Below are 27,318 nucleotides of genomic sequence, written 5' to 3' on the forward strand. Positions count from 1 at the left end.
CTTGGCCAGCCAGACCACAGGACCATCATAAAACAAATCACTTATCATACATGACAAGTTAAATTTACAACACTGAAATATAGTGAACAGCATTGCAAAAATATTTCTCCATGATTGAGCATTCTTTTTTCTGAAGAAAACAAATCTGTCAAAGGTAGTTAAACCAGGCCTTCAAATTCCAAACACTCACCAAGACCAGTACATTACAATATCTGAAACTAACACCACCAGCCCATGTATAACTTTTCTACATTTCATACAATGCTGATGTGATGAAGAAAAGCTCTGACTGAGAGTTCCTGTTTACTCATGACTTTAAATATTTTAATTGAAGTATTAACATCTCTCAAGCTCTATTCATGCACATCCTACAGCAAGCATACTCAGCACATGGTGGAACAATAGGATCATGCATGGCTCACCTTCCCTCCTTCTCCTTGGTCTAGCTCACTTCTGCTCACCCTACCCCAGACTGTATTGTAGGTATAATACATAACTGGCATATACACATGATCAAGCTAATGCACATAGCCCTATAACATATGATCCTCATCCAAGAAAGATGGGGGTGGGGGTGGGGTGAAGATTGTGCATTATCAGGCTTATGCACCTAGGCCCTACTTATGCATGTCCAACATATGTATTTGAGTCAAGCATGCTGCTGGCATTTTAGGTAACAAATGTGAACAGGGATCCAGTGCTGCATTTTCTTACATCAGCCTCCTCCACCCTTGTGCCCTTCAGATGTTTTGGAATATAACTCCCGCCAGCATGGACAATTGTCAGGGATACTGGGAATTGTATTCCAAAATATCTGGAAGGCACCAGGTGGGGAAAAGATGCCTTACTTTGTTTATTTACAGCATTTCTATGCCACTTTTCTTAAAGTCCATTTAAACCTGCTTACAAATACATAAGGATCTACTGTACTATTAATACAAACTATAACGTCTGTATCTAATACACACACTTAAAACATTTCATTACACATATAAAAGCCTTAAGACCAATTGGAATAACCTTGGCATATTAGAAGCTTTCTGAAATAGGAATGCTTACGCTTCCATTGTAACTATCAGTAACCCGGGGCAGGTACAAGCTTCCTGTTGCTGTGGGTTTCACCAGAAAATTTGAATATGAGATTTTTGGGGAACATTTCTCGCTGACTTAAAATCATTGGAGATCTGATTAGCATAGTCAACATACATTTTGTGAAACAAAAGTATGCCACATTAATTCTATGCGCTATATAACTACCTGAACATTTCTGCAAAAAACACAGCTAGACTGAAATGTTAGATTGGAGAGAGTGGGCAGGAGGGAAATCAATAAAGTAAATATACGGTGCAATCCTATGGCTCCTGGTCTCCCAGAGGCCATAGGTTATATCCAGATTTCTCCTCCAAGGGTGGAGAGAGGTCTACCCTAGGAGTGCAAGATCTGACCCTCACCCCAGCCACTGTGGAAACTTCCATGGATGGTTTTACTCTGATGTTGGAGATGAAGGAAGGAGGCAATCCAGAAGCATGTCAGGGATTGTTTGTGTGTGTGGAGGGGAGCATTAATAAAGTGAACATACAGTGCAATCCCATGGTCCCCAGGACCTATTTGCAATGTAATATTCAGGTCATGAATACAACCAGTTTTCTGGGACGTAACAGCTGAGCTGAAAGTCCTACTTTCCTAGCATGCAAGGTGCAACAGAAGTATACACAATCTCATTTGTAATTCTACTTATCAATGGTGATTAATACAGAAATTCCACATTATAGCATCCTTTCACCTTCATGGAAATCAGTTTGTAGCACAATAGCATCTTGTTTACAGAAGAAAACTGTGGTGTGTACAGCAGTTGTACTTTCTTATTTCTGAAGCCCTATGCAGGACAGTGACAATCTACGTCAGGGGAGGGCAGCCTCCAGCCCACAGGCTTAATCTGGCTCACAGAGCTTTCCCGGATCACCCTGTCCCCTTGCTTACATCGCCACCCATTTACATTAACTGCTACTCTGATTTTCAGAGTAGGCCAACTCTGAGGATGGCCAACTGATCATCACTGTTTCCCCCCCTTTTATTTTACCTTTACCTTTTTTTTTCAAGCTGGAACACAATCCGCAGTGCACTCTGGCTTTTCCCCATGTTCTGGTCTTTTCGGAAGCCTTTGGTAAAGGCCAAAATGTGTGGGAAATTAAACAGCAGCAATCTTACGATCTTAGGTCACTTCCAGTCCTGACCTGTTCCAACTGAGGCTGTTGGCTCTCAGCTCTGTCACTGTCCTGGTTGCTGTAACTTTGGAACAATGTTGGTGTAACGGTGGGGGGAGGGGGTCAGTGTGGGCTTGAGTGTCCGCTGTTGCACTTACTTCTGAGTAATCATGGAAGTAACTGAATGGACTGCCTGTTGCTTTGTCTGAGTTGTAAGCCAAAAATAAGAGATAGTGGCAGCACAACTGTTTTGGGGGTGGGGGTTACACTGCAGGAATGCTTACTTCTGAGTAAACATGCACAAAATTGAGCTGAAATACTTCTGTTTGTGCTGTAGGATGGAAGTCGATAGTATTTTTTTTTAATGTTCCTGCCCCTCTTGGTCCCCGCCCACTGTGATTAGCCCCATCTACTTTGCTTTTAGCCCCAGCCACCCCTGGAATGTGGCCCCCAAGATCATTCCAGAAGTTGAGTTTGGCCCTCAGGCCTGAAATAGTTGCCCATGCATAGGTCTACTTCAAGTTATGAACTACCATACAGCAGCTACACAAAATTATTTGGGGTAGTTGGGTGGGCTGATCAGACCCTTTAAAAATTGGTTCGGTGGAAATGTGTTCCCCAGTGTGTCCCACCATACCTCCCAAAGCTGTTCTGTCCTCTTTCTCTATATCCCTACAGAGCTGAAAGTGCAGGGCACAAGAAAAAAGGCCCTAACACAGGAGACGAAACAGCTGTAAGAGAATGTTGAGGAAGAAACCTTTCAGGGAACATTCCCTAATCTCTTATCACAAAAGTAAGGGGCTAGGGCATCCACAGACAGTCAAAATTCCTCTTGAAGGGATGGAACAAGAGAACCACCTTCCTGTCTATATTTAGAATATTCCCAGAGGAACCCTATGCAGAACCCATATGTAGGACTGCACAGAAGAAAAGTAACTTTTCCTGAAGAAGTAACATTCATATTGTATAGTCCTCCTCCACTGACGTTGCAGAGTTCTAGTGTCCACTGCCATCTTCCAATTGACCCCGTGCTTCTCTGAATATTGCCTTTTCATTGTTAGGTTTTTGAAGTCAATGGTAGCAGGACAGAGAGGCAATTCAATGAAGTTGTTCAGATGCTTGTGTCTGTAAAGGTTGGTTGTTGTTTTTTAATTTAAATGTTACAGCATATATTGAAGCCACACATGGCCAGGCTTGCCTAAGAATCGTCAAAGTGTTAACAAATCTACTTTTTGGAGGAAAGGGGAGGGATTTTTCAGTTCAGGTCATTTGCTGTAATAAATTTGCTAGGTACTTTGAGGAGAATGTTGCTAGTATTCACTCAGAACTTGACGCTACAGTTATCGCAGAGTCTGGGGAGGTGTCCAGTGCTCTGCCTGGTGGTGTTTCCTGGGGTCAGGTTCAGTTGTTGCAGCCTGATGTCGGTTCCACCACATACATACATACATTTATTTATTTAGTTTCTATACCACATGTAAGCTTGACCCTTGCCCAGCTTGGCTAATATGATCTAGCAGGATGGACTGATTGAGTGGGTCCAGGGCATGGTAAATGCCTCACTCTGTCAGGGGGTGGTGCCTGCCTCCTTGAAAGAGGCTGTAGTGCGCCCTCTCCTGAAGAGGCCCTCCCTGGACCCAGCAGTGTGTGAGAACTATCGCCTCATTGCCAATATCCCCTTTTGGGGCAAGGTGCTTGAGCATGTGGTGGCTGGGCAGCTTCAGACGTTCTCGGAGGAAACTGATTATCTGGACCCATTTCAGTCTGGTTTTAGGCCAGGGTATGGCACTGAAACAGCCTTGGTTGCTCTGACTGACGACCTACTCTGGGTGAAAGACAGGGGGAGTACTACCCTGTTGATCTTCCTGGATCTTTCAGCGGCTTTTGATACCACTGATCAGCCCTTGAAGACAACTCCAAAGTTAGTTATTGCAACTAACTAATTTCCTGCAATGTGGTATGTACTGATGGAATAATTCTGAGATGGAAAGTTGAGGTGGGACTAGCTAGTTTTCCCCAGAACAGTAAAATCTGCCGCTGATAAATACCATGCCAACCCTGTTTAAAATTGATTCTACACTGGGAAAAATATTTTAAAAATTGAAAGTTTTCTTACTTACATATTCAGGTTTTAATTTCTTGTCACCTCCTCGTACAGCCACTTTTTCTAGTTTGTCTATAATGGGCATGATCATTTCCTCATCTTTCAGTCTAAGTTCTTCATGTATTATTTCAATGTCACGAACTGGTTCAACACTTCCTTCTATGTGAGTGATATCATCATCATCGAATGATCCTTTGTGAGGGAAGAAAAATTCAGATGTTAAGTTCTATTCTTCACTGACAAAAATACACACTGGGCCGGTTCATACAATCAAAATAAGCTACCATGGCTTATCTAACCCATGAGGTGTTGTAGGGTTATTGAAGGGTTGTTCCCCCCTCCAACAAGTTATGCTGCTGGAAATCATGCCCGGCATACACCGCAATTTAAATAAGCTTATTTTGATTCTGTGAATCAGGGCATTGCCTGAAGGATCACAATAGATGAAACATAATCTAGCGGACATGGACATAGCAAAATTTAATTGCAAGCATTTAAGTGCTATTCTAAACAGGAAACCTGTCAGAATATTTTTTAGTATCAAGGCCAATACAATCCCACAATATCTTAGAGGTGGCCAAATAAAAGTATCTTTATATAGCACTTAATAAATATAATGGCTCAAAACAATATAGGAATATTTTAGGCTACTCACTAGATACAGTAAACATAAAAATTGCAATGAAGTTTATGTCAAACAAGTTTGAAGTTCTATACTATAGTAATGGGTTTCCAAGGGAAACATGATTTACAAAAAAAGAGTAAAAAGGCCTGAAATCATCTGGCAGACCTCTTCTCTGCTTCAAACTACTTTATCACTATGGTTCTGACGGTGATTAGATAATGAACCACTCAGACACACAATTTACACAGCAGCTAATTTCATCGGTCTGATTTGAGGGTATGGTTTTTAGGGGGCCATCAAAGAAGCAGATGAAGGTGCATTTGTCATATATGAGTGACAACCATTCACACTATCTCAACAAAATGGTGCTGGCCCTTATTAGAAACACATGCTATTATCACATATTTAAAGTGCGGCTGAAGCCATAATTTCAAATTGCCAACTGGAAACATAAGGGTAAAACAACCAGATATTACTGAAGCATGTGTACTGACTTTATGCCCCTCTGAAGACATAATGTGGCAACATAATTCAACTGAAATACTCTCGAGTTATCAATAAAGAATGGCATGAAAACAAAAATTAAACATATTTCTTAAAAACAAACTATAATTTAAAAATTTAGACCTATTCATGAATAATTCATGGCACAAATTTTAGGCGCTATTTAATAACAGAACGAATCCCACTAACTTCAGGAATTATGCTTTAAACATATTTTTACCATGAGTACGAATTTTTTGTGTTGCTGAAAATGTTAAATTTTTGTTATTAGTTATCTAGCTTTCCACAGCAGGATCTCATGATCCAATTCTTTATTCTATCTATATCTAGACCATGGAATTTACTGCTGCAAGTTACAAACAGCTCTGCAATAACTATGTTGTACAAAAACAGACACCTACCACATATTTCTAAAAAAAAGTCAATCGATCACATTTCAGGTCAATGTATACGTAACTTTTACCCCATGTGACAAATATCACTATGTCTATATCTTGAAACCTATGAATGGTAAAGCTAGTCCCACTTTTGTCCCAAATATGCAACTGAGAAATATTGATCACATACATTGTAAGGCACAATGTTTTTCTACCATTGCACTCCTCAATCCAAATGGCCAAGTGGTAGGGTTTCATAGGTCAAAACCAATACCTTGAATTGTATCCAAAAACAAATGGAAAGCCATTGAAGACTTCTTAATACTGTCAAGATATGTTTCAAGCAACCAGTGCCAGTTAACAATCTGGCCATACTGTCGATCATTTCCACATGTGGTAGGCCTGTGACCTTGAGAAACTTACAGAAAAATATCTAGTGGAATTCACACAAATCAGACTTTGAACACTGCTGCATTATGTTATAAAAATGCTTACTGCACCTAGGTAAATAAACAGAATATTTGTCCACCTTCAAATAAAACTGCCCAAAGGTATTATTGTGATGACTAATGTGGGTGTTATCGGATAACATCCTTATTGTAAAGCAACATCCAACATCAAATTAAAGCTCCTCAGTGTTCATTTCCTATTGTTTCTTCCATTAAATAAACTTGACACACCAAAATATATTGTCTTCCCCCCACCCAAATCTTTTCCTGCACCTTCTTCATCTATAATAATAAAAGAGGATATATGTCCATCCATCAGCATCATAGCACCAAGACCATGAAACCGAGACTCCTGAAACTTGGCATGCATACTAGGGGACCCTAGGGATGTGTGTTGTTGTTCAGTCATTCAGTCGTGTCCGACTCTTCGTGACCCCATGGACCATAGCACACCCGGCCTTCCTGTCCTGCGCTCTCTCCCGGAGTGTGCTCAAGTTCATATTCATTGCATCGGTGATGCTATCTAGCCATCTCATCCTCTGCCGTCCCCTTCTCCTTTTGCCTTCAGTCTTTCCCAGCATCAGGGTCTTTTCCAGTGACTTTTCTCTTCGCATTAGGTGGCCAAAATATTTCAGCTTCAGTATCTGTCCTTCCAATGAGCAGTCAGGGTTGATTTCCTTTAGGATGGACTGATTTGACCTCCTTGCAGTCCAGGGGACTCGTAAGAGTCTTCTCCAGCACCACAGTTCGAAAGCATCAATTCTTCGGCACTCAGCCTTCCTTATAGTCCAGCTCTCACAGCCATACATTACTACTGGGAAAACCATAGCTTTGATTAGACGGACCTTTGTCGGCAAGGTGATGTCTCTGCTTCTGACTATGCTGTCTAGGTTTGCCATAGCTTTCCTCCCAAGGAGCAAGTGTCTTTTAATTTCATGGCTACAGTCACCGTCTGCGGTGATCTTGGAGCCCAAGAAAGTAAAATCTGTCACTGCTTCCATTTCTTCCCCTTCTATATGCCAGGAAGTGATGGGGCCAGATGCCATGATCTTAGTTTTCTTAATGTTGAGTTTCAAACCAGCTTTTGCACTCTCCTCTTTCACCCTCAACAAGAGGCTATCTTTAGATCCTCTTCGCTTTCTGCCATTAGGGTGGTATCGTCTGCATTGTTGATAATTCTCCCGGCAATCTTAATTCCAACCTGTGATTCATCCAACTCGGCGTTTCTCATGATGTACTCTGCATATAAGTTAAATAAGCAGGGTGACAATATGCAGCCTTGTCGTACTCCTTTCCCAATTTTGAACCAATCGGTTGTTCCATGTCTGGTTCTTACTGTTGCTTCTTGACCCTCGTACAGGTTTCTCAGGAGACAGGTAAGGTGGTCTGGTACTCCCATCACTTTAAGAATTTGCCACAGTTTGTTGTGATCCACACAATCAAAGGCTTTAGTGTAGTCAATGAAGCAGAAATAGACGTTTTTCTGGAATTCTCTTGCTTTCTCCATGATCCAGCGAACGTTGGCGATTTGATCTCTAGTTCCTCTGCCTCTTCGAAACCCAGCTTGTACTTCCGGTAGTTCTAGGTTCGCATACTGCTGAAGCCTAGCTTGTAGGATTTTGAGCATCACCTTGCTGGCGTGTGAAATGAGCGCAATTGTGCGGTAGTCTGAACACTCTTTGGTGTTGCCCTTCTTTGGAATTGGAATGTAAACTGACCTTTTCCAGTCTTGTGGCCACTGTTGAGTGTTCCAGATTTGTTGGCATATTGAGTGCAGCACTTTAACACCATCATCTTTTAGGATTTTAAATAGCTCAGCTGGAATGCTGTCATCTCCGCTAGCTTTGTTGTTACTAATGCTTCCTAAGGCCCACTTGACTTCACTCTCGAGGATGTCCGGCTCAAGTTCAGTGGCCGCACTATCATGGCTATCAAGGACATTCAGATCTTTCCTGTATAGTTCTTCTGTGTATTCTTGCCACCTCTTCTTAATCTCATCTGCTTCTGTTAGGTCCCTGCCTTCTTTGTCCTTGATCATGCCCGTCTTTGCACAAAACGTTCCCTTGAGATCTCCGATTTTCTTGAAGAGATCTCTAGTCTTTCCCATTCTGTTGTTTTCCTCGATTTCTTTACATTGTTCATTTAAGAAGGCCTTCTTGTCTCTCCTTGCTATTCTCTGGAACTCTGCATTCAGTTGGATATATCTTCCCCTTTCTCCCTTGCTTTTCGCTTCCCTTCTTTCTTCAGCTACTTCTAAAGCCTCATCAGACAGCCACTTGGCTTTCTTGCATTTCTTTTTCTTTGGGATGGATTGAGTTGCTGCCTCCTGAACAATGTTACAGACCTCCGTACATTGTTCCTCAGGCACTCTGTCTATCAGGTCTAATCCCTGAAATCTATTCCTCACCTCCACTGTATATTCATCAGGGATATGATTGAGGTCATACCTGAATGGTTTAGTGGTTTTCCCTACGTTCTTCAATTTAAGCTGAAATTTTGCAACAAGAAGCTCATGATCTGAGCCACAGTCAGCTCCAGGTCTTGTTTTGACTGACTGTATAAGAGCTTCTCCATCTTTGACTGCAAAGGACATAATCAATCTGATTTCGATATTGACCATCTGGTGATGTCCATGTGTAGAGTCGTCTCTTGTGCTGTTGGAAAAGAGTGTTTGCTATGATCAGCGTGTTCTCTTGGCAAAACTCTATTAGTTTTTGTCCTGCTTCATTCTGTACACCCAGGCCATGCCTGCCTGTTATCCCGGTGATTTTTTGATTTCCTACTTTAGCATTCCAATCCCCTATGATGAAGAGGACATCTTTGTTTGGTGTTAGTTCTAGAAGGTGTTGTAGGTCTTCATAGAACCCATCAACCTCAGCTTCTTTGGCATCAGTGGTTGGGGCATAGACTTGAATGACTGTGATATTGAATGGTTTGCCTTGGATTCGTACTGAGATCATTCTATCGTTTTTGAGATTGTACCCCAGTACTGCTTTTCCCACCCTTTTGTTGACTATGAGTGCTACTCCAGTTCTTCTAAGGGATTCTTGCCCACAGTAGTAGATATGATGGTCAGCTGAATTAAATTCGCCCATGCCTGTCCATTTTAGTTCGCTGATTCCCAAGATGTCGATGTTCAATCTTGCCATCTCATGTTTGACCACCTCCAGCTTACCTTGATTCATTGATCTCACATTCCAGGTTCCTAAACAATATTGTTCTTTACAGCATCGGATTTTCTTTTCACCACCAGACACATCCACAGCTGAGTGTCCTTTCGGCTTTGGCCCAGCCGCTTCACTCTTTCTGGCGCTACCTGGAAATACCCTCTGCTCTTCCCCAGTAGTATATTGGACACCTTCCGACCTGAGGGGCTCATCTTCCGGCGTCATCTCTTTTAGCCTTGTGATACGTTCCATGGGGTTTTCTTGGCAAGAATACTGGAGTGGGTTGCCATTTCCTTCTCCAGTGGACCACATTTTGTCAGAACTCTCTGCCATGACCTGTCCGTCTTGGGTGGCCCTGCACGGCATAGCTTATGGCTTCACTGAGTTACGCAAGCCCCTTCGCCACAACAAGGCAGTGATCCATGAAGGGGATGTGTACCTAAGGGTTATTTTGTTTTTTAAATTAATTAATTTTAATTTACTCAAATGTGTCCATCTGATTGAATCCTGCAGTAACATCTTCAGCTACTAGGGGCAGACTTCCCTAACCAGCACATTGCTTTGCAGTCCATACAGTCTTAGAGTTATACACCTGCCCCTCCCTCCCTGCCATGGGACAGCTCCCCCTCAGAAGAATGGAGTGGGCAAAAAAATCCCATAAGGGGCCAGAGGGGGACACCAGGGCAAAGCAGGGAGGCCCTAAGGGGTGCCAGCAGATGAGGTGGGCACAATGATTGGTATGTAAGTTTATTTGAAGGCTTCACTGTATGAAACGAAGGACTATTCCAACCCATGTGAAACCAGGTCTGTTCACTAGTTAGCTGCTCAACAGAGTTGTCCATTCTTATTCTTAGATTCATAATGTGAATAATTTTTATCCTCCTTTTCTCCAGTTGTTTTTTCTGTAACTGTCTCATAGACTTCTCTTTTAATCATCCATTCAGTTTATCATCTTTTTGAGAGCCTTGTGTGGCGAAGAGTGGTAGGTGGCAGTATTGCAACCGAAACTCTCCCCACAACCTGAGTTCGATCCCAGCGGAAGCCGGGTCTCGGGTAGCCGGCTCAGGTTGACTCAGCCCTCCATCCTTCCGTGGTCGGTAAAATGAGTACCCAGCTTGCTGGGGGAAAGGTAGTCACGACTGGGGAAGGCAATGGCAAACCACCCCGCTATAGTCTGCCATGAAAACACCAGCGTAAGCAGGCATCCCTCTAGGGGTCAGTAATGACCCAGAGCTTGCACAGGAGGAACCTTCGCTTTCCCTCTTTTTGACCTTTTCTCTGGACCATAGCCTTAGAAGTACTGACACCCATCTTAACAACTGTAATACTCTATTCCTCTCTCACTTTAAGTCTTTAATTTTTGTGAACTCCATGGCATTATTACCTTTTTTTGCACATCAAATTTCCATTCTTTATCATTCCTTCCATTGGCTACCAATTATTTTTCACATACAATTTAAACTATTTCTTCTTCTCTTAAACTCTCCATTTTCTCTTCCCTCTTCGTTTAGCTTAAGGCTACAAGCTATGCACACTTTCCTGGGAGTATGCTCCACTTAACACCGTGGGACACTTCTGAGTAAAGATGTTTAGAGTTGTATGGTTAATCTTGAGACCATGATGCAGCCTGTACTTCGTTCTTCTTGTTCTTTTATTTTGCTTAAATCCAGTTTTCCTTTTCTATTTATCACCATACCTTCTCATTTACTTCTCCCTATGCCTGCAATTTTTTTTTTCTAGCTGTTGTCAGTCATGATATTAACTCCTTTAAATGTTTATTTTTACTTGCTTTTTACCCGAGTTTCTATTCTTTACATGTGACGTTTTAATTATTTGAAGGAACAGCTGGGGCTTAGCTTAAGTTTGTATAGTATTCACATGTTAAAGTCCACATCTAGCAGTGCTTACTCTTGAAGCCCCACAGAACAAAACAGATTCCTAGAGTGGCATTATCGGTTAACAACATAGGCAATGAGGGCCAACCAACTTCAGGGTAATCCAGTCAGCCAAGTTACGAACATAAGTACGGCTGAACATCAGGAAAAACTTCCTGACTGTTAGAGCAATACAACAACGGAACCAATTACCTAGGGAGGTGGTGGGCTCTCCCACACTGGAGGCATTCAAGATAAGGCTGGACAGCCATGTGTCAGGGATGCCTTGACTTGGATTCCTATATTGAGCAGGGGGTTTGACTCGATGGTCTTACAGGCCCCTTCCAACCCTACGATTCTATGATTCTATGAAGAACAGCCCTGCTGGATCAGAACAAGGATCCATCTAGTTCAGCATTCTGTTCACACAGTTGGCCAACCAGCTGTCAACCAGGAACCCACAAGCAGGACATGAGTGCAACAGCACCCTCCCACCCATGTTCCCCAGCAACTGGCTCACTGCCTCTGGCACTGGAGGTAGCACATAGCCTTCAAGACTAGTAGTCATTGATAGCCTTTTCCTCCAGGAATTTGCCCAACCCTCTTTTAAAGTCATCCAAATTGGTGGCCATCACTATATCCTGTGGTAGCGAATTCCATAGTTTAACTATGCACTGTGTGAAGAAATACTTTTATCTGAATCTCCCACCAATCAGCTTCATAGGATGACCCTGGGTTCTAGTATTTTGAAAGAGGGAGAAAATGTCTCCCCCTCTCTGGAGAATCCACATTGTCCACACCATGCATCATTTTGTACAACTCTTCTCATGTCTCCCCTTACCCTCCTTTTTTCCAAGCTAAACAATCCCAGCTGTTGTAACCTTCTCTCATAAGAGAGATGTTCCAGCCCCTTGGTCATTTCAGTTGCCCTCTTCTGCACATTTCCAGCTCAATATCTTTTTTAGGTGTGGTTAACCAACTGATAACTATGTAAGTAGGTGCAACTGATGATTACTAGACAGTTGCCCTTTTGGAAACTAGTCAGTTGCCTAATTTTGGATATTAGTTTATTTATTAGTTACATCCGTATCCAGCCATTCCACCAAATGGTGCTCCTAGAAGCTTGATGAAGGACATTCCCATGAGTAACTGTTACACTTGCATTTTTTAAAAAACATAACTCCAGAATATGACCTATAGGGATTTGAAATAAAGAGTTTCGAAGATAAGCTATGTTATAGGGTCAGCACAACATCCAGTGAATATATTTTATTCACATTTTTTTATTTTTTTATTTTTTTCATTTCTATACCGCCCAGTAGCCAAAGCTGTCTGGGTGGTTCACAAAAATTAAAACCACAAAGCACAGCATAAAACAATATAAACATGAAAGCTTAAAACCACAATATAACAGTACAACCAGAATAAAACCTAGCAGCAATGCAGAGATTTAAATGCAGCGATTTAAAATACTGATTTAAAACACTAAAGCTTAAAGACTAGGAAGCTAAAATACTGGAAGAATAAAAAGGTGTTCACCTGGCACTGGAAGGAGTACAACATAGGTGCCAGGTAAACCTCTCTAGGGAGCTCATTCCACAGCCGGGGTGCCACAGCAGAAAAGGCCCTCTTCCTGGTAGCCACCTGCCTCACTTCCTTTGCCAGGGGCTCACGGAGAAGGACCGCTGAAGATGATCTTAGGGTCCAGGCAGGCACATATGGAAGGAGGCGATCCTTCAGATAACCTGGCCCCAAGCCGTTAAGGCCTTTAAATGTTAATATCAGCATTTTGAATCGGGCCCAGAAATGGACTGGCAGCCAGCACAACTGAAAAAGTACTGGCATAATGTGATCTCATTGGCCAGTCCCAGTTAACAATCTTGCTGCCCTATTTTGGACTGGCTGAAGTTTCCGGGCTGTTTTCAAAGGCAGCCCCACATATAACGCATGGCAATAATCCAGATGAGAGGTTATCAGAGCATGGATTACTGTAGCTAGGCTATCTCTGTCGAGATAAGGGCATAGTCAGTATATCAGCCTACTAAGCTGATAAAAAGTACTCCATGCCACTGAGTTCACCTGTGCCTCAAGTGACAGTTGTGGGTCCAAGAGCACTCCCAAACTATGAACCTGATCCTTTAGGGGGAGTGCAACCCCCTCCAGACAGGTTGAACATCACCTAGCCGGGCAGACGAACCACCCACTGTCTTGTCTAGATTGAGTTTCAGCTTATTGGCCCCTCATCCAGTCCATTACCGTGCCCAGGCACTGATTCAGAACAGCCACTGCCTCACCTGGGTTTGATGAGAAAGAGAGGTAGAGCTAGGTGTCATCCACATATTGGTGGCACGTCCAGATATCCATCCACAGCGGTTTCATGTAGATGTTGAACAGCATGGGGCATAAAACAGAGCCCTGTGGAACATCATAATTGACATAATGCCAAGGCACAGAGCAATAATCCCCCAGCACCACCCTCTGGAATCAGCCATCCAAGTAAGAGCGGAACCACTGCAGTGCCTCCAACTCCCAACCCAGACAACCTATCCAGAAGGATACCATGGTCGATGGTTATCAAAAGCCGCTGAGAGGTCCAGGAAAATCAACAGGGTTGCAATCCCCCTGTCCCTCTCCAGGCAGAGGTCATCCCACAGGGTGACCAAGGCAGTTTCCATTCCAAAACCAGGCATGAAGCCTGACTGAAATGGATCTAGATAATCAGAGTTGACCTACAACCACCCGCTCCAGCACTTTGCCCAGGAAGACGATGTTGGCCACCAGCCTGTACTTGTTAACGTCCTCCAGGTCCAGGTTAAGCTTTTTCAGGAGTGGCCTGATTACCGCCTCTTTTAAAGAGGCACATAAAATTAAGATGCACATCATCCTCTAGGAAACATGTACTTTGTATGTTGACATAACTGCCTTCTGTCCCTTATTTACATTTGCAGAAAGGATCTGAAAAATGTTGTCATCTACTGAAAGCAATGCAGGAGAATGTAGAAGTAATGAACCAACTGAATGATGCACTTGTTGCAAAGAGCACAGACTACATTGGCAGCACAATTAATATGGTGCAATACATACAAGCAGTCAATTAATTCCTGTTGTGGAAGCAAATGTTTCTCAAGAACATAGATTACCTAACGGAGCTCATCATACTCTGCTGTTACTGAACTAAACAAAACTTTTGTATAAATTCTGCACATTATTAAACTACATGTTTAATGCGTTAATATTCCTTGCAACAAAATACAGCAATATGGAGTGCTCCTGCTCAGTGTTCCAGCCATGCCTTCTTTCAGGATACTCTATTCCTGCTTCGACATCCTGGACACTCAGCATTTGGGGGGGGGGGGTCCCCTCTTAGATTTTTTCCCTCAAGGTTTGTCCTACTTCTTCAAATCTTGGGGTTGCCCAAGCACACTGATACCTCCTTCTTGTTTCTCAGTAGACTTGTTAATTCAAGCCATCATAACATCATAGCCAACGTAACTCAAGCACTTGCGTTTATTACTACTACATACCAATGGGACCTGCAACAAAATACTTCAGAGTGGAGTGCTTCCTGTTCAGGATTCCACTCTACCACAACCCAAGTTTCCCTTCCCCCACACACAAGAGTTAGCATTCTGTGCCCATTGAGCATGCTCAGTCCTCACTGAACTGTTTCTGAGGTTGTTCTCTCTCTCTCTCTCACACACACACACACACACACACACACCCTTGCTTTTTTCTCCAGAAATATTTTTTTATTATTTATTTAAATCATTTTTACCCTGCTCTTGAACCAAAAATGCTGCCAGAACACCTTACATACAATCAATAAAACAAGACAGTCCCTGCTTCTAGGTTTACAAGCTAAAACAAGGGTAGGCAACCCAGTGCCCTCCAAATGTGTTGGACTACAACTCCCATAATCCCTGACCATTGGCCATGCTGGCTGGGTCTGATTCGAATTGCAGTCCAGAACACCTGGAGGGCACCAGGTTGCCTACCCCTGATCTAAAAGACACAACACAAATGGAAAGGAGCTAGGGAAAAGGAGTCAGAGGAAGAAGCAAAGCTAAGCACCGATTCTTAAAGTTAAGTAGTAGTTCTTATAATGACCAGGTGGAATGGAATCCGTTTAGGGAGAGGAGCCCAATGAAGTTGCCCTGCTTCCTAATCAGAATATACAATAATCAGAACATATATTAACAATAGAAATTAACTGAAAGCAAAACAGTACATTCACAAGGTCAACAAACTAAAGTTTATATACAATACAGAGCAGTGGAACAGAACTTTCTAGATTATATTCTACTGTTCAAACATACAGAATGCTAAATAACAATAATTTGAACCTGCAGTAAAATACCATTCCTAAAGATCCATTCTAGTGTATTTCATGTGGCAGCATCAGCAGCATTAAACAAAAATATAGGAACCGTTTGCCAACAGAGGAGCAAGTCTTCACCAGGAACTGCCATCACCAAACACACACAATGAATGCCAGGATATAAAGGAACACAGGAAGTTGAGCTGAACACCCACACAACATGTTTGACACAAACAGGCATGGAAACAAACCTGATTTCCCATACATAAATGGTTTATTTGATTTACTTAAAAGGATTTACAGGTTGCCTTTCAGGGCCATGCCCTCGCAAGGCAGCATACAGAATAAATAAATAACATTTCACTAAACTAGTTTACATTATTAAGAGAGCACTATGGCACCATAGATCTAAATGAAGCCATAGGACTTCAAGGACGGGGGAGGGGGGAGGGTAGCTCAGAGTTACATAGCATACAAACAAACAAAAATTCTGCTTTAAAACAAACAAAAAATCCCATTCTCCTGAAAACTAGAAATGTTTGATTCTGACGGTATGTGTCAACTTGTATCTTATTGAAGGAGTACAAAGGAATCAAGATTATCGCTACTGGTTTGATGGAAGGCTTGTATTGCTCTCTACTCTATTCACTGTTCCATTTCTCCTGTTTATGAGAGCCTTTTAAAAACATGCACCATGCTAATTTCATCTACTTATTTCTTTTTAAGCAGAATTGAAAATGTAGCCACTTCATGATCCTATCTCACCTTCTTCCCACATCTGGGACACACTTTATTGTTATTTAGCATTTATATCAAAGCAGATTAAATTACTGATATAAATCATGATTTAAATCACCTAGGGAAAAGCCTGATTTAAATCACTGATTTACATCAAGTTTGCCACTGATAGTTCTTCACATATTTCTTAAACAATGGATCAAATGACTAAAACATGTTAATTTACAACTCAATACAGCATTTTACAACATCAAGGAGGGTATGTTTCCAGATAAGGACTCTCTTATGCCAAGAAGCCATGAGTTTTTCTGTGCCAAAAGTGTGCAAGAATATAGGATCCAGGAAACACTGCTGGAAGGTAGTATCTTACCGTTTTTTCTTTCCATTTCACACCACTGTTCCTTGCCTCTGACTGTCCTTTCTTATATTCCCTCTCTGTCCTAACTCCTCTGCCTTGTTTGGCCCAGTTCCACCACCACATAAACACAGAACAATCCTATCCAGTCTGCGTCTTTGCATGTTGACTTTAGTCAGAGAAACATAGGAAGCTTCCTTATGCTGAATCAGACAACTAGTCCGTATAGCGCAGTATTGTAGACACTGATTGGCAGCAGGTTTCCAGAGTTTCAGGCAGGATGTGTTCCTAGGCCTACCTGAAGATACTGGGGATGAACCAGGAACCTTCTGCATGCAAAGTATGTGCTTTACCATTGAGCTATAGCAATGCCCAGAACTTTCAAAAAGCAAAAGCTGGAATTTAGGCTGTGCAGAGCCATTTTTATGAGGGGAAAATCTGAAATGAATGCCCATTTTTGATTGGTAGTAACTCAATGTGTGTGCGTGTAACAGAGACATTCATTCATTTTTACGAGACCATAAGTATAGGTTTAGCATGTTTCTGATTAGTTCCTATCAATTGTAACTATGTTATTTTTTAATGAGAGAGAAATTTACTATTTAGTATTTTAAAAATCAAAATCTGATTTAAATTTAAAAATCTGATTTACATTCTAATTTTAATTTTTGATTTTAATATTTGATTTTTTAAACAATTAATTTTTATCCACCCTGTGTTTCCCAGGCCATCTAGTCATCAACAAAACTAATTCTGCGTGTGTATACCTGGTGCTGGGTACCAGAGATAAGAGGATTATTTAGGAATACAGCTGTTTAAATTTCCCTAAACTGATAAGACATAGCCTCACACTTGGCACTGAGATTACCTATAAACTTATGATCTTGTGGATGAGGAACTACAAGGGTGGGAAAACAGTTGTAACCTTCTGCCTCATCATACTGGCCCCACTTTTGATGCTTATTTATAGGAAGCACACTTGTCATCAAAGTTAGCTTCTTCAACTATCAGCATGGTGTCACCCGGTGTATTGAAGTATTCTAGGATGGAGTGGACAATCTCCATTTTGAAGCACATCTTTAAGAGATCACGCTATATAGGCCTTCCAAATGGTAAGGAATATAGAAAAACTTTCAAGCAATAGTAGCACTATCACATTACCATTTCTCCACAATGAGTAAACATAGAATGGCCCTGGGGTTGCACTGCAGTGCTTTTGAGATTCTGGCAGAGAGGGAATATATTTATTAAACAATTTCCCAAGCAAATTTGACTGAGCTGGCTGTGATCCAAACACATAAAAAGGGTTTGGAGGTAACCCCACCCACATGGCATGCTTTTAGTCCAGGATCTGCTATGGACTCCTTGGCTATATATCTATTTGCAAGGGCTTAGTTCCCTATAGGTCAGGCAACTTGTTTTGGCCTACAGCTCCCACCAGCCATAGCCAGCACAGCCAACGGTGAGGGATGCTGAGAATTGTAGACCAAAACATCTGGAAGTCTGCAAGTCCCCCCACCCCTCCACTCAAAATAGTCAGATCTCTGAAATATGACTGGAACAGGCTTGGGTTTCATTTAGGTCAGGGGGACATAGATCAGTGGTAGAGCACATGCAATACCAAAATCCACTGCCTGGTGTGTCATTTCATTCTGCCTAATTATAGGGCCAGCTGAGACTAGTGCTGGAATTCACAGTAAACAGTGCTTCTGCTTCTCAAAAGAGATGTTTACTGCTATAAGTCATCAGTCAAGAATGCTGAAGTTGCACTCAATGTTTATCATCCAGAGGAACAGAAAACACATGGATGTTCTTCCTGTTTGGGTCCAAAGATGCTGTTGAACTTCATCTCCTCATGCTGGGAGCTGTAGTCCAACATATCTGGAGGGCACCAGGTTGGGGAAGACTCCCCTAGATGCATCAGTCTCCATTATGAAAAGATGACAATACAGGAAGAGCTATAAAGGCCATCTTTAGATAATCCATGCAAGAACAGTTTCTCGCTGCTGCTATATAAGAAAATGGTTATAATCTTTAATAAAGCAAATAAGCAGCTCAACTCAATTTGTTCCAATTACCAACTTTTTACCCATCTCTGTAGGTTTACCTCAGAATAGTCCTCTTGCAGATCATTTCCCGCCTTAAACATAGCAAAGTCTCTTTATTGCATCATTGCCAGGAACACACATTTCCTACATCAGACCTCATAATATTTCCACTGGTGAAGACAGAACTGGATCACTTAATTACTTTGGTTTTCAGCATCTTATAGAGATCAGACTCATTGGCTGCGTATTCCAACTCCCTGCTTCACGCAATTCATGATCCACCTATGTAGAGCTTTAAAATAGCTCCAAATATTCAGCAGCAATACTTCCTTTTTATTGTGGGTTCTTTCCTTGCTCTCTGAACAGCTCTCTTCTGAAGGCCTTTTCCCCGCCTTAAGAACCACTCTCACAAAGTATACATTTTTCCTTTGATGGCCCCAATTTGATCTTCCTGCAATATAGTAAAAGCAGCATGGCCTTCTCAGGTACTTATGTAGTCTACCCTGCTTCTTTCCATATTTTAACATCGTTAAAAACATCTATATTTTATATGCACACTTTAAATTATAAGTTGTCTCGATATTATTTTAGAATATGTACACTCTTCTGCCATTTTTTACACCGTCCATATGACAATTATTTCAAAACATCCAGAGATTTTGCCAGTGCTTGTGTTATACCTGTCAAGATCTGATGACTCTATGTTATGTATTCCTCTGAACAGAACCACTACACTTAGTTACAGGCTATCATCAACCAATTCATTCTCTTGCTAAAATCAAGTCATCCAATTACTCCTTGACTAATCAAGGCTGTTTTGGCTTTTTCTTTTTTCAAAAGGTACTCAACAGCATAAACAGTTCACTTACAAGAAATGGAAAGGGGCTAATCAGCAGAATTATTGTTTTGCTGCTACAATTTGCAGTATTTAAATGCAGTTGCTGATTGGACTGAAAGTTTTATGATACAGCACAGGAAACTAGTTTGACTTAAATACGAAGCTGCCTATGCTTTGTCTACTTTAGGAAAGTAATACAAAAAACTAGAATATCTGCAATGATTCACTTTTGATATTTATAAGTCTAAGCAAACATTGAATAAATAATTGTTAGGCTTCAATCTGCTCCTCCACCTTTTTCTAGACATGTTCTTATCTTTCAATATATACTAATTTCCACTAGAAACAAACTGTCCCTTTATTTTGATGCACACTGTAGATGAGAGTTACTAATTCAGCCACTAAAAATTAACCTGTAATAAAAGTTTATTTATGTTCCTTTGCAATGTTCAACAAGAATCTTTTAAACAGAAAAGGAAACTTCAGTGTTAATGTTCATTCTTCATATAAAGAATTAAGTTGAGAACTTGCACAAATCTCAGAAACATACAAAACACACACCAATATCAGAAGCCAGATTAAATAAAGGACATCTACCTCCAACTGACAGTCACATATATTAAGAACATATTAGCACCTTTAGTTACTACTGTGCTTTTGGAAGAGCAGTTGCTGTAAGTCAAACGGTGGGGTGTCAATCCAGTACTGACAAGTTAAATAATATTGGTGTTCAAAAGCTGCGAACTGCTAGCCTGGTCCTGAAATGGTCAGATAAGTCTAATTCATCCTTTTGAGAAGACCCCAAGAGGGGCCAAGACACATACTGAGACCCCAGATTTATATGAAAAAGCACTGTGGGATTGAGCCTTAGAACACCTTTAAATCAAAAGTCAAAGACAGAGTTTGTGATGAAAAACATCACAGAAGGCTAAATATGCTTTGAGCTGTGCAGAGTTCAACTGTGCAGAGAAACTGCAAGCTTTATTTTGGTTTAAGACCAGCACCTGCTGAAGAGGAACTGCAAAGTCAGCTGAAGAACAAAACTTAGCCACTCTGTGTAGTGGACTCAATGCAAGGATGGCCTTGATTACTCATCTTGTGCAGGCACCTGCAAGGACTGAGAATGGTGTTCTTCCTTGACGTTCGTTGGTTCTCAAAATATAACACTGGTACAAACGTGGCACAAATGACCTTGCATTCTTCAAAAACAGAAGATGGAGCAGATGCTTGGGAATTTAAAGAACATATACCGGGAAGGAATGTACCAACTAGATAACACAACCAGCCGTTGGAGCTTCAAAGGAAAGAGAGTATGCACGGACAAGGGTTAGACATTCTCAAAGAAAAAGATAATGGTAAAGATATTGGGACAGGTGGACCCCTTACTTCTGATTGATTGGTGAATTATGGTTGAGAGGCATTCCTTTCGGAAGCTGTCCTTATGGGATGGGCTCTCTCCGAAAGCTTCTTTTCTTCATCTTGCCTTGCTGCTGATTCTTCCCTGGACCACTGACACCAAGGGATGTTGGTAACCAGAGATCTTTTTTGTTAGCCTTTTTATATTACAATACTTTTAATTTTTAGCTAGCTTTGAACTTTTGAAGACTTAAACATAATTTGGGACTCAATCACAATTCAATTTAACTTAATTCACGTTTTTGTATTTTTCAGCATTTTTAACCTGCACTCCAGATGTTTTAGCCAATAACTCCCATCAGTCCCAGACAGCAGAACCAATAGTGAGGGATCACGGGAGCTGTCGGCCAAAACATCTGGAAGTCCCACCTCTAGTGTAGAAGAATTTTGACAGCAGTGAGATGAAATATAAAATAAACTTAAGATAAACTAAAAGGCATGCAGTTGACATAGGTGGCACTATGAATCTGGAAGCAAAATGGCTAGTTGCACTATACCTCAACACACTCCTGCACTCTACATGTGTTTCAAGAGTGAAACTAAAACATGCGAAATAATCTAACTTCAGCTTGATTCCTTCCTATATACTACTTGAATGTAAAAAGCAAAGATAAGCTATTACTAAGTTTCTCTAGGCACGTAAATGGCTAAATACAGATATAAGAGCTGAAGCATAGCAATAAATGTTCTTAATAAGAAGTTTTTAGTAACGGTTAAAAACTGGGGAAATAGTTAAAAGATACTTAGGGCTCAATTGTACTGTGTTGATTGTAAGCCTTTGAACTTACAGTCAGCCTATGCAGAGCTGTAGGAATGGGAGAAGCGATCTTCGTCTCCCAGTCCTCCTGCCCTGCATTCTTTACTAGACGGGTTTTTTTGCCCATCTAGTGATGGTGTTTCAAAGGAGGAGGATAGGAGGCTGGAGAGGCCTCAGGATAGCTCATATTCTGGTCTCTCCAGTCTTCTCCCCTCCCCTCCCCACCCACCAAAACACCCCCTCTTCTCTGAGGTCGAATTTCTGACCTTGGAGAGCAGCCAGTGCAGTTCTTTCCACACTGGCTGCGAGGGGGAGCTCTAATCCACCCCTCCGAGGTCAGAGCACTGTCTCTGCCCTCAGAGCTGAGAATCCAAAGTATCTTATGGCCGCTTAGACGCTGTCTAGGGGGCATGGGATTGCTCCCGCCAAAGGTTAAAAATACTGAAAAGGGACTTAAAAAATAATTTGAATCATATTAAGTTGGATTAACTGAGTTAAGTTGAAACTGAAATGGAGTTGAATTCAACAATTAGCCTAAGTTGAGAGATGGGACTAAGTCCAAAGGTGGGACTGTCAGTCTGTCATAAGAAGAGCCATCTTGGATCAGACCAAGGTCCATCTAGTCCAGCCTTCTGTTGGCCTTCAGTGGCCAACCAGCTGCCTGTAGGAAACCTAGAAGTAGGACATGAGTGCAGCAGAAGCCTCCCGGCTGTTCCGCAGCAACTGGTGTACATAGGCATACTGCCTCTGATACTAGAGGTAGCATATAGCCATCAGGACTAGTAGCCATTGATAGCCTTATCCTCCATGAATTTGTCTAACCCCCTTTTAAAGTCATTAGTGGCCATAACTACATCTTGTGGTAGTGAATTCCATACTTTAACTATATGCTGTATGAAGAAGTACTTCCTTTTATCTGTCTTGAATCTCCCACCAATCAGTACATAAGATGACCCTGGGTTCTAGTATTATTTGAGAAGGAGAAAAATGTCTCTCTATCCGCTTTCTCCACACCATATATAATTTTGTACATCTCTATTGTGACCCCCCTTCCTCGCCTTTTTTCTAAGCTAAACAATCTCAGACATTGTAATCTTTCCTCACAAGGAAATCAGTCTTTCCCTGATCCATTTTAGTTGCCTTTTTCTGCACTTTTTCCAACTCTACAATGTCCTTTTTTAGGTGTAGCGACCAGAAGTGTATAAAGTACTTCAAGTGTAGTCGCACCACAGATTTGTATATGGGCAGTACGATATTGTCCCCAAACATTTCTAAGTACTGAAAAGTTTCTAAATATCAATAAGTTTCTAAGTTCAGAACTGAGACAAAGTGCCAAAAAATTTCAAAGTCCAAAATCTAACTGAAAGTGAAAGTATTAAACCACAAAAATCCTTTGACACTTAGTCCAGAAATAAGGCAATGAGTTGCATCCTACCTAGAGTAGACTGATTGGGACTTAAGTTAGATTGACACTGGATAGAACCCATTTGATACAACTCTAAGGATCAAAATAATCCTAAATCCTAACTTCAATAAATGTCCTAAGTAACTTAGTACTAACTAAGAAAATAACCAAGTATAAGTACTAAGATAAAAGTTGATGCACCAATGGTTGACTCAGCTTAAGTCCATAGTTATCAAGATCCCTTTGTTCCAATAGTCCAGTGAAGTATCAGCAACAAAGTGAAGGCAAAATGAGAAGAAGCAGCTCTCAGAAGAGAGCGCTTTCCAAAGAAGAGCTCTCAGCCTCTGCGGAGACTTTCATACTTTTGCTCTGGTCAGGGCTGGGGCCATCACATTCGGATGATGCCATCAAGGAGGAATGTACTGAAGCTCCAGATCTATGAATCAGACCTGGGAGTAAATCTCAGTTAACTTAGCTTTGAGTGGAAATGCATAGGATAATTCTGTCATGTTTGCCCTAAAAGCTTTGCCCAGCCCCCACAATACAATAAATGCAATGGGAACAGAGTCTAATTCCCCTTTAAAAAAAGGGGGGGGGTAACAGAAGAAATGGAAGCATTTGCTTTGTACACTAGGGATGAGGGATTGATTCTTCATGTGGGCAAAGAATGACTACAATGAGGGTTGCTTTAACTCATGGATACTGATGCAGAGGTATGAAAAGACTCCCCAACCTGGTAACCTTGCATTCTCACATGGGAGAAAAGGAAAAAAGGAGAGAAGTGACAAAGGAACCATAGAAAGTATTGTGCCAGATCCTTTCTCCTGCTGTGATATTCTGCCAGCTAGATTCTTTGTTGGTTCACTGAGGCAGTAGTCAGAAGTTACCAGATGAGTGACCTGAACTGCTTCCCCAGCTTTCCTGTGTATTCATGCTTTGATTCCTCTGTATAAAGAAGCTAAAGCTGTCCTCCAAGCCCATCAGTACCAAGGAGTGTTCTTCACTGCAAGGCCCAAGGGCCACTGGGGGCTCTCAATCTCAAGTATGGGTCTCCACTTCTCTCTTGCATTCTCTATTTTGCCGTAGCTGCTCCCTCTCCCTGAAGGGGCTCCTTATTTTGCCTTGTTTGCTTTAGCAGTGGGCTGGTGATCTGGGCTACTGAAGGAGACTTCAGAGGTTGGAGGAGACCTGCAAGACTGCACTGTGCAGGTGCTGAAGGGGAAACTGAATGCTTGGGAAAGAGAGAAAGAGCAATGTGGACTTGTGTTGGGAGATTTTGCAGCATTGAAGTGAAAGAAGATCCATCCCAATCTAAAGACCAAGTCAGAATTTGCCAGCCTAGTGACTGACTGATGGGGCCTTGCTTGGATATGGAAGGGGGAAGGGGAGGAGAAGCTCGAAAAGGCCACCAGCCGAGTCCAGTCCAGGCACTGCTGCTTGACGGGGGAACGGAAGAGGCCAGGTAGCGCCTGGAGCAAAACTGGCTCCTGTTTGAAAAATAGTGAAGATTACTGAACTAAGGGAGTATAAAAAACAGTGGCTCCTCAGCCCAATTCCTAGTGAATGCATCTGTCCAAGACAATTTGAAAAAAACTTGCTCCATTCCTCGAAGTATAGACATTTGCTCAAATGTTTATCTGTGAGCATCAGCTCTCAGTCTAACAGTCTAGAATTTTCCCTGAATTGCTCTGTGCAAGCACAGAACCTAGATGTGAGACTGCAGAAGAAGAAATTCCATGACAGGGAAGAGTGGAGAACTAGCTTTCATTCTGTGACAATATGTATCTATGAAAGGAGGATGACATGCAAAAATGTGTGAAAGAATTAGAAGTAAAACTGTGTGATCTGCACACAGAAGTATTTTGTAAGAAATCACTTTTTGCCGGCTAAATGTACACCTGTCAACAATTAAAATCTAAGTATATTAAAAATACCACTCAAAAATAAAATTCTATGACAGACACCTCTGGCAGAAATAATTTTTCAAATACTTTATAACTTTGGTTCTACAGTGCGTCAGAAAACACTAACTAGTTGTAATCATTTGCAGTGTAATTGTGGACATTTATATGCTTTTCTTATGCATAGAACATAGCTATTAGAGCTGAATGGTGATGGTGTGAAGTATAGGTTAGATTGGGTGAAATTAAAGCAAATTACTCAGGGATGTGGAATTCTGAAAATAGAAACAGTCAATGATTTGCAACCCTCTTGATGATCAGCTTCACAGAACCCTAAATGGAAAGAACTTACATATTTTAAAGTTAACTAGATTTTTTCAATATTATGTATAAATATAGTTCAAATGGAAGTACTCAGTGACTTTAGAAATAATTATTTTGTCTGATTTACAAGTCCTGTTTAGGTAAAGATTTTGTTCCACTAGACACAATCTTATTCTTAATTTCTGATTCTAAAGAGCAAATAACTAAAAAAAAGTACTACTATAGTCTGTTCAACAACATTTTGATAAAAAATATACATATTTTCATACAGATAGGTACTTGTTTTAACAGGATATGCCATTAACTGGATTTCTAAAAAATTATAACACCATTTAAAGTTAGGAAACACAGTGGGCAGCAAATAAACAAGACCTAAAAACAAGGATAAAGGCTCTATAGTCGTTTTGGTAGTAGTTTTAGGGTGCAATCCAGGCCTACTTGCCTGGAAGTAAGTCCCAGAGAACTCAGGGAGACTTATTTCAGAGTAGCCATGTATAGGAATGCACTGTTCAACAAGCTTTAGGCATATTTCAACACTGATACTTAGTAGAAAAGAATCAACCGAGGGGAGGTGACCCTGGAGACGTAATCCTAAATGGTGCAAGATGTGACAAGCTCCTTTTGCAAAGTTTGAGCGTTGTTGAGCCAAATGGAAACCACACAGTCATATCTGACTTCAAAAGAGGAAGCTTCTCTAAAATGAGGAAACAGATTAAAAGGTGGCTGAAATGGGGAGTCAAGAGGATTAAATCTCTCCAAAATGCTTGGAGGTTACTCAAAACCACAATAATAGAACCTCAGCTAGAATATATACTGCAGGTCAGGAAAGATAGCACCAAGTCCAAGAGGTCACCAGCATGTCAAGCTGTGTCAAGGAAGCTATTAGAGATTAGAAAGCTTGCTCAACCTGGTGCCCCTCCAGATGTTTGGGCTACAACTTCCAGCATTCCTGACCATTGGCCATGCTTGCTGGGACTGACAGGAGCTGTAGTCCAAAACATCTGGAGGGGACCAGGTTGGGGAAGGGTGGGTTAAGCTAACATTTTGTACATACAAAGCCCAAGACACACTGAGAACTAGAAAAGTCTAAAAATGGGCCAATGGTGCATCTATCAATCAAAACACTGGGGGGGGGGGATATTTAACTCATGGTAGTGGCCAACATATAATTCCATGTTATTCACACCTGCTAAGTGTAACTACAGTTTCAAAATGTTTTGACTGAAGGCCCAAGAACCCTTTGGTAACTTGGTAACAGAGAATATCTAAGTATTTTGGCATAGCCCTTAAGTTGCAATTAAATAAAATCTCGTTTAGTAGTATTTTTAATGTTGTGATTATGAATACCCTGCACAAACACACTTCATTCCTTTAAAACACACACACACACACACATTTTATCCTTTTACAACAGTGGTCTCCAAAGTGGGGTGTGAGCACCCCAGGGTGAACGGCGCAATCCATGGGGGTGCGTGAGCTGCCTGATCGTTGAGCAGCCTCCCGCTGCTCCTATGGGGTGGGCAGCAGCCACCGCCCGTGGCAACAACAGTTCCTGTCCTATTGAGAGCAACTGCTCAGGGCTGTGGTGCCTTCCTGCTGAAGGAAAGCAGGAAGATTAACCCTTCCCACTCTCCTTTCGCAGAATGAAGCAGAGAAGGAAGCGGGCACTTTCCTCTCAGCTTCCATCCTGCCAAGGGAGAGCAGGAAGGGTTAACAGCCCAGGCCAAGCCACCAGTTGGCCAAGGAGTGGGGACTCTGCGCAGGGTGCGTGCAGGGCTGGCGACCAGGACTCCCAGTTCGGGGACAGGCAGGAGCCCGGCCAAGCACACCTTCCCCCACCTTGCAAGGAGACCTTTCCCCTCCTTGCAAGTTGACAGTGGTGCCCTCGTGGATTTATAGATTATCTAGTTTTAACTA

General features: G+C 41.6%; 1 protein-coding gene across 3 annotated transcripts in view; it reads right to left on the minus strand.

Moving 5' to 3' along the window:
- OLA1 (Obg like ATPase 1) overlaps positions 1-27,318 on the minus strand; it is a 137,076-nt gene that overhangs the window by 72,012 nt on the left and 37,746 nt on the right. For all 3 annotated transcript variants that reach the window (XM_084813133.1, XM_084813142.1, XM_084813124.1), the window contains exon 5: positions 4,322-4,497. In XM_084813133.1, the coding sequence (XP_084669259.1) occupies positions 4,322-4,497 (176 nt within the window). The remainder of the gene's footprint in view (positions 1-4,321; positions 4,498-27,318) is intronic.

This window comes from Heloderma suspectum, chromosome 1 (genome assembly GCF_057233095.1).
Source record: "Heloderma suspectum isolate Gila_16-S chromosome 1, 16-S_ref, whole genome shotgun sequence".
NCBI lineage: Eukaryota > Metazoa > Chordata > Lepidosauria > Squamata > Helodermatidae > Heloderma > Heloderma suspectum.